Here is an 8,917-nt window from a genome sequence, read left to right on the forward strand (position 1 = left end):
ATTTTAAATCAAAATTTTCCTGTTATTAGGAATGCTGTTAGAGGATCAGACCTGGATCTGCTTTCAGCACTCTCCGTGAGAGCTTGATAGAGTTTATGTAGTACGTGGGCCTTTTTTTCAAAAGGGTTGGCTTTTAGTGGAAACCAAATATCTTCCTCTTCCAGCCCAGCTTCGCCTTTGTTTTGTTCCGTTTTTCTTTGTAAGAAAGGAAATTACAGAACCCCTTATTACATTATTTGGTATCTTTTACTCACTGTTTTGATTTTTTGTGGGTTTATCTTCCTGAAGCAAAAGGGGTAAGTAATGACTTTGCCAAATATTAGGTCACATTACTTGATACATGTAATATGTTTACATAACATGAGACCTGTAATGATGACTACACTATGATTACAGTAAAGGTATTGAGAATCTGAAGTGCCTAATCTAAAAATTACAAGAATATTTGAATTTTGTCGTTTTAAGTATTTTTCATGCAATATAGTCACTTCCATCTCATATGAATGAAGTTTGGCTTAGTTTTTAGGGGGTTTTCTATAACCATGGTGCTACTTTTTGGCAAATACTATGTTCTGATTTCTGCCTAGAAGCAGCTACCAAAAAATTGCTTCTTCCCTTAGTACCATATATATGGAAATAAAGACTTTAAAACATTTGCTGCTGTAGCAAAATCCATTCTGCTTACAAGTGGTATGCAGTTGTTTTACTGATTGAACTGCAAGTACTTTAAATTATTTTTTAGCCTGCTCAAAGCAGTTTCTTGCAAGTAATGCAAACTGTGGAAAGCTGTATTTGTTAATGTTTAAAAAAGGGGGGGAAGTTAAAATTACCAGTATAAAGCAAAAAATGCACTGAAACAGTTGATTTGAAATACTTTGATGTTACATTTTCACAGTTAACATTTTATTGGGAAAACGTGATTTTTTACATGAGAGGCAGAAGCGTTCCAATCCAGGGGTCTGACTTTAAATTCTAACTTAACCAGGCTAAATGTAAATGGGAATGATTGCGTTCAAAAGTTTTTAGGTTTGTTGGTTTTTGGATTTTTTTTTTTTTTTTTTTCAGACAGCAGACATCCATTGAGGCTAGTAGTGTATTGGATTGTTGGTAGAAACTCACTTTTTCAGTTTTCTTTTAAATTCGTGTTACAGCTTTTTGCAAATAGGCTCTTGTCACTACGGACATCTGAGTACTGTGGTGGCAGTGTGTGACTTTGGAAAAACTGTGTTCTGATTTTTCTCAAAAACCTGAAATGATTACTATTGCCAGCAAATGCATAAAGATACAGGCATGTGCTGTACAGCAAACCAGCCGTGTGAACTGATAGCTAATCAAGCTAATCAGGCCATCTGTTAGCAAGATGGCCAGTTTGTTTCTCACATCCGCATGTCTGAAGACTTAGAAATTAAACCACCTTCCAAGGGTCTTTCAAGTCAGCTGATCTAAGTGCAGCTTGGGAAGTTGAATATACTACTGTACGGGGAATCGTTTGATGTCAGAAGGTTATTGCAGATTACTGTTTGGTGTCCGTTTTCAGTTTCTCACTTCTTGACTAAAAAGGATGTTTTTGTTGTACATGTAGGCTTGTTTCAACAAAGGTTCAAAGACCTCCTGTGTACAGGACAAAACACAAGCCCAAGAATGCACTTGGAGTGATTAAGATGGCCTAATGGTCTTGTCTAAAAAGTCTCCTAAAAATAAAGTTTGATGCTACATTTTGAGGAGGAATTCTTTGCATTGGAATCACAGAAGAGAGAGAAGAGGGAAAAAAAAAGACAAAAAGATAGCTGTCTGTGAACTTGAGTCTGGAAAATGGGTATCCTTATCACAAGGAGAAGCACTTAGTTATGCGCAAGACATTTTTCCTCTCTTGTATTTCATTCAAGGGAGAGAAGTCTGAAGGATTAGTCACAATATGGGAGCAGTCCTACCTTCCATACCTTAATTAACAGTGTTCCTCTCAATGTGATTCGTGCCTTTGTTGTAGATATCTGTTTGTGTTCAAAACCAGTTTTTTAACTAGAAAGAAAACAGATTAAAAAATTATTTTCCCATTATTTCTAACTTATTTTTTCTGTTGCGTATGTATGAATAAGTTGGGAATTAATACAGATTAAATGTAGGCTTTTCCAACACACACAGATAAAATTAATTGTTGTCTTTGATTCTTTGACTCTAGGCTATGGTGGCTTGTTATCCAGGCAATGGAACGGGATATGTGCGCCATGTGGATAATCCAAATGGAGATGGAAGATGTGTTACGTGTATATATTATCTTAATAAAGACTGGGATGCCAAGGTATGCAGTAATTTCTATAACTTTTTCATGCATATGCTTGCTAATGCAACTTGCCTACAGGTCTTTGTTCATGTCCTTATTTCTGTGCCTTCATTCTTACGTTAACTGTGGGTATCCTTTGCCCCCCGATTCTGTTGTTAGTGAGAGCAGATAGGGGTGAGGGGTTTATTTTCAAGGTTTTGAATGGTGCCAGCAGGACCTTATTGACAATGAGATTGAAGGAAAATTGCATGTTTTTCATGTATGTTTCTTAATTATACGTGTAAGTATCTGCTAGTATCCAAATTTCATAAATATCTAATTATGCAATTATTGTACGTTATTTATATGGTAAACACCCCCACAGACACGTGCACAAAGAGTAATATTTGAAAGATAATTGTTTTTAGTTTATTTCTCCTTACATTCCTGTTGAATCTTCAGTTTACTGTTTGTGCGACTGGATTACTCAATTGAGTATGCTTATAAAAAGAAAGATGCTCTAACTCGGGAGCAGTTTCAAATAAGCCAAGTGTTACGGTTATCGCTGTATCAGTATAGTTCAAAACAGCACAGGTCTTTGTATCATTGTAGATACAGGGTGTAGAATAGATTTATAACACAGTTCAAGTGGTCTAAGAATTTACTACCAGTGACTGAAACTCTCCATAGATGTAGTGACTGTGATAAAGTAACAAGGATTTTTAATAAGGATTTTCCTAGCAATTCAGTGCAATTAGGTAGATTCAAAGAATGTGTGTAGGTAACTGGCTGTATTGAAAGCACAAGAGTAATGCAAAGGTAGCTTTGTTTATTCCTTGATAGCTGTGCAGTGTTAGCTATGGAGAAATTTATTCTTATTGTACATGAAAAAGAAGTATAAAACCTACTGATATTTTTATTGTACTTAGGAAGTAGCATGTGGAAGAGCATGTAAACAGTCAGTCAGTTGGGTGCACCAGATATGGACAACACAGGTTGCAGCTGAGAGTTTTTCTCTTTTTTTTTTTTTTTTTTTTTTTTTTTTTTGAGTGCTGGCCATTTCTTTTAAGAGCTGGATGAGACAATGAGACTGATAACATGCTCACATAAAAATGGTAGATCGGGAAGCTGAGTCAGAAATAGTTGCACTGGAAGCTTTCTGTTTCTGACTTCCTCTTTGAAATGTCAAATCTGATCCTTCAATTAGAAAATAAGTTATTAGCCTTTTTTGCCATGATAGCATCTTTGCATATAAGTTCACTGGTTGGACTTAACGTCTTAAAATGCAGCTTTGGGGCATTTTTAGTTGATTTATGGTTTCTCTCCTGGAAAAAAATTAATGCATACCAGAGTGCAGAAGTCAAGCAAATTACACTTTTACATTTCACAGAATTTACTAGCTGCATATTTAATTTATGAACAAAGGAATTTCATTTACTGCAAAACTTATTTTAAATTACAAATTAATATATTACCAAGCATATTGGTTAGCAAAGAAGGAAGCTCAAACTTTCTTGAGGAGAACAAATTGATCTAAATTGTTACTTCTTGTGTGCTGATTTAGATCACAATTAAAAACCAAGTCATTTATATCAATTTACCTTGTTAGCACTTGCACTGTTAGGACTTTCCAATGAAGGCCTACAGTGGCTATCTATAGTTAGATTTAACAACATCAATACTATCGGTAGGAAGAAATTAACGTGACTTAAAAATAACCCCACCTAGTGACTTAAAAATAATTAAACCCACCTACTTGTGCTGTTTTCTAGGCATGCATAGGTAGTTCTGTTTTTTCAAAGCCTGGAAGAGATCTAAATTCACCAGGAGTAATACAGATTCGAACTTTAGTATGAAGTTTCCTAGTCTTTCCTCATCTTAATTACAGAAACATGACATGAACTAATGCCGCTGTTAAGCGAAGCGATCTCTTTAATGGGAAGGGGCGAAATCTGGATGTGAAATACGATGTTTCTGTCATCTGTATTGGTATATTTTTAGACACCTGTGTAAGATCAGTCAGTCTTGTCCATTTTTTGCAAGTAGGTAATGCAGCTAAAAAACCAACGAATATAAAGCCACAGCTTTTTACTTAAACATGAATGGAGGTTTAATATTTGCAAGCATTCTGAAATTACTCAGTGAAAAAGCATAAAACGCTTTGTTAAATGAAATATATCAACAGAAAAGCCATAGATTCATAATTTCTGTGGCATCTCAAAGGTTTTTATTTCAGTTCCAAGTGTCTGAAATATTTTCAAATGTGATATTTGGTACTTTTAAATACAATGAGACATTGTTTTCAAACACTGGTTTTAAACATTTAATTTGTAGGTAAGTGGAGGCATCCTTCGGATATTTCCAGAAGGTAAAGCCCAATTTGCTGATATTGAACCCAAATTTGATAGACTGCTATTCTTCTGGTCTGATCGCCGCAACCCTCATGAAGTACAGCCAGCATTTGCTACAAGGTAGGACTAATGGACTCTCTGTATATTGCATGATGCCTCTTTTATCAAGAAATGGACAAATCCTAACAAGAAATATGTGGCACTATGGATTACGAGCTGATACTGGGTCTTTCCATGTACAGTTCCAGTTGCACTGTGATGAGAGGGTTTTTTTTTCCCTACTGATCAATTTGGCTTCTGCTGTGCTGCCGAGTTTGTACCAAGGTCTGATCTCTTACTTTGGAGAAAACATCATCTTGGGTGGGTAGGAGGAAGGACTGGAAACATCAGAAGTTTCTGAGCATGTACTTGGCAGAACTGGGTTGGAGCACATGGAGCCATAAGCAGACCTCACCTTAGCCAGGGGGTGTTGTCTTCATTATTTCTCTGTAATGGCTTTACACTCTTCTCCCCTCCCTTTGTCCTTAGCGCCTTACTGTGTTACTGGAAGATTGACTAGGTACTCCAGTATTATGTCCCCTCTTGTTGGGAGGGAGTTGTTAGAAAATGCTAACTAAGAATTACATTTACAAACTAAGCCACTAAAAAACTAAACTTACAAATGAAGCCACCAGTTCTAGTTCGGGAATTGCGAAAGGGCTGTAGGGCAGAAACAATCATTGATACACAAATTTTTCCTTTTTCCTGGAGTGTTAGAGGAGTTGTTCCCAGTCTGAGTCACAGGGGGACCTTGATACCTCCTTTGTCCCTCGGCTTAGGGCAGTGGATGATGCTAAAGGTACCTGCATTCACTGCTCCCACATCTCGAGTGGCGTTTACAGAGGGTGTTAATAGGTAAATCGTGGGAGTTGTTGATCCAGACTTCCTGTTGCCCATGTCACAACACATTTGGATGGCCGGAGCACTGAACATTGGCTGGAGCTGTGAGATAACACAAGTACCTTTGCAAGAAGTAACTTGAAACTGCCGTAGGCATGTCCTCTTGCATCCTTTTGGGAGGCTGTACTGCTCTCCCCTCCCCCTTTGTGCTCTTAGGAGAGTCAGAGGGTAAAATGCCATTTACTAAAGCTCCTTAACGCCTTTTCTCAATAGTTGGCATTTCATATTTAAATCCTGTAAGGGAAGTGGAAAACCAGAGGAGCTGTGTAAGAAGGGGTAGTTAATTTTCCCTTATGGCAGGTGTCCAAAAAAAGAGAATCTTGCAGTGTGAGTCAGTGTAGGACTTGACCAAGTAAAGTAAAAGATGAGGTCACAGGGCAAGGTAGTACAGAGAGAGACTCTATTACAGGTTCTGTGCAAGAACCGTAATAGCAACTCATCAGGGAAAAGAAGTGTAAACTTTACAGCATCAGTGGCACCCTTTCAATGACTGTTCAGAAAATACTAATAGAAAAAAAGAACTGGTGGCATTGTCCTTTTATGAAATCTTCCTTCCGTCAGACTGCAGAGGTATCACCTCATTTAGGTCGTGTTTTGTGTCAACTGCTTCACTGTTTTTTCCTCATAGTTCAGGAGTTCTTTTTCCGTCCGTTTTCCTAGGTACGCAATAACAGTGTGGTATTTTGATGCAGATGAAAGAGCACGAGCTAAAGTAAAATATCTGACAGGTAACCTCTTGTTAATATCTTCTGTGTTCTTTTTTTTTTTTTTTTCTGAAAGAGTAGCTGAGTAGTCCAGCCTCATCTCCTTGGCCCACACTGTGCACAAAAAGGGGGAGAAAAACAGTATAACTCAGAGTCAGGTTTTACAGAGAAGGTGACCCAGTGGTTGAGCAGCTAGGCCGTGACTTGGGAAATCCAGGTCAGTGCCTTGTCCTGCTCACACTTCCTCTGAGACCTGAGGCTGCTTAGTATTTTTGTATGGGGGACACAGCTTCTCCCTAGTTTTGTCTCCCTAATAGGTGTGGAGGATAAGCATACCAGAGACTTGTGAGGCACTGCAGAACTGAGAGTCCTGGACATAGCTGTGATCAAATATAGTGATTCAACAAGTGAATACAACTTAACTTGACTGGAATCTCTATATTGGAAAAACAAAAGCCTAAAATGAAAATCTGGAATCAAAAAATGGAGTTACTTCCTCTATTTCCAATTCCACATATCTAGCATCTGTTTTCCTTTTCTGGCTTCTCCCTCAAGAGGAAGTTGATCTAATTTTCCTGTTCAAATTAGCATTATAAGGAGAAATGGCCTAGGACTTCTGTCATGCTTGTAATTGTCGTCAGGAATTTGGTTTTGTTACAGTAGTTTAAGGCAAAAATAAAGCAAAACCGGGTGTACCACAAGTGCACACATGCACAGGGCCAGTTTCTCCACAGTTTCGACAAGAGCTCTGAAACCAATGATGTTGAAGACACATGCCAGTCATTTTCAAATGAGCTTTCCATTCTTTGCTGCCAAGCGTCTGAAGCTCAGAAGTAGCCCCTGAGCTATCTAGTGGCTGCAGAAGCTGCAGTTTAATTCAGTTCACTTTGGTGCAGCCGGTGACTTTGTACGTTTTGGGAGTGGCAAGAGCAATGTGGCTCCTGCCTGGCTTGCGAAGAAATGCAGAGTCCCTCAGGTCCAGCCGGGCAGGCTGTCCCCCTGCTCAGTGGCACATGCCCGGTGAGGCACAGTGACTTCCCAGGTGGTCAGGAATGCCGGATAACGCCTGCCTGGTCTCTGCAGGAAATGTGTCTGTCTGTACGCCAAGCTTCGTGTCACACGCGTGTGAGTGCGCCGCTCCTGGAGCCAGCCTTGCTGGATCAGAGCTGTTTCTGTTGTCTCCACGCAGCTTCAGCTACTGCCATTTCAGAGAGAGTGTAGGGAAGTGATTTGAGTGGGCTTGTGTCTGCAGGGAAGGTGCTTCTCCCCAGCCCCTCTCCCTCTCCAGGGTCCCCCTAAACTGCAGGCACTTAAGGAAGGAAGGCTGGGTTGGAGAGGTGGTTTAAGTTTCAGTATTGGTTTGCCCTGTAATTGATTTATTATTGTATTGTTGTGGTTTCAGTTTTCGTTTGCAAGTGCAATTGCATTCTTTGCTCTGTATCTGCAGCAAGAATTGTGCAAGATGCTTTTCATTTTCTACTGCCAATAAAATATAAAATTATAGAAAAAAATGACATACAATATAAACCCATTCATTTTTGGCTTTGTGTCAGTCTAAAGCCATGCAGAATGTGTGTGAATTTTTCTTTAATATGGGATACTGAGTCTGTTAAATGTTTTGATAATCAAACTTTTATTTGGGAGTACCTGAAGTTATCTAGGCCAATTTTTAGAAAAAAAGGATAGAAGAGGTGTGGGTTGATCGGTGGTTTTGTTTTGTTGATTTTTTTTTAGCAGCAAGTCAAATAGAATGTTGCATTTTGAAAATCCCTCAGAGTTTCTTTACACAGGTAAATACCCAGAAACTCTGGATATGCTGATATAGAACAATGGACAATATCCTCAGTTGGCAGTTCATCAAGCTTACCTTTATAAAGACTGAGATTATGATCTTCAGAACTTCAGAATTTTCTACTTGGGCAGCCAAACACATGCCCACTTTCAGAGATTATGAGTAACCACGGCTCGTTAACTTTACAGAGCACAGGATACAGAGCATATATACAAAAGTATCTGTCTTGCTAGATCATATGTACTAGACACTCTTTGAAGCACTCTCATTAAAACTTACCTGGAAATTGATGTAGCAATTCTATAGACTGTGCTTTGATAAATGCTGAAAATACTGATTTCCTTTTCATATTTCTGCAGGTGAAAAAGGTGTGAGGGTTGAACTTAATAAACCTTCTGACTCCGTTGGGAAAGATGTTTTATAAGCCTTTGATTTAGCAACTCCCCTTGCTATTCTCCCTGATAAATCTTGATGCTATCTATTAACTTCTGAATGTGAATAACAAGATAAAGGAAAATCAACAACAAAACAACATTTTAATAAAGAAGCAAACAAGTGTTTCAATGTTGCATCAAATAGAAGGTTCTTTGACTGCTGAAGCGTTGTACTATGTGATTGTGACTCCAGGCCTGTGACTGCTTATGTGAAGAAGATAAGCAATCAGTAAGAAACAGCGTATGCATCTGGACATAAATAAGTGCCCTACATAGAATTTGTCCATCCTTATATTTTGCCAGACCTGTCATCCAGCTAAATCCAATTCATCTCTCCCTTTTTTTATATGGTAAAAGTTTGAATTTTGGGTAATTTTTGTATGACCAGGTACAGTTTATCAAAATTGAGTCTTAAAAAAAAAAAAAAAAAAAGAAAA

At 38.3% G+C, this 8,917-nt stretch overlaps 1 protein-coding gene across 1 annotated transcript in view; it reads left to right on the plus strand.

The window, feature by feature from the left end:
- The window catches only part of EGLN1 (egl-9 family hypoxia inducible factor 1), a 34,764-nt gene extending 26,154 nt beyond the window's left edge, over window positions 1-8,610 (plus strand). The window contains exons 2-5 of the mRNA XM_086460999.1: window positions 2,180-2,299; window positions 4,595-4,731; window positions 6,211-6,278; window positions 8,406-8,610. Coding sequence (XP_086317125.1) covers window positions 2,180-2,299; window positions 4,595-4,731; window positions 6,211-6,278; window positions 8,406-8,470 — 390 coding nt within the window. The 3' untranslated portion in view covers window positions 8,471-8,610. The remainder of the gene's footprint in view (window positions 1-2,179; window positions 2,300-4,594; window positions 4,732-6,210; window positions 6,279-8,405) is intronic.
- The last annotated feature ends 307 nt before the right edge of the window (window positions 8,611-8,917 follow it).

Source organism: Leptosomus discolor, chromosome 2 (genome assembly GCF_034619465.1).
Source record: "Leptosomus discolor isolate bLepDis1 chromosome 2, bLepDis1.hap2, whole genome shotgun sequence".
NCBI classification, from domain to species: domain Eukaryota; kingdom Metazoa; phylum Chordata; class Aves; order Leptosomiformes; family Leptosomidae; genus Leptosomus; species Leptosomus discolor.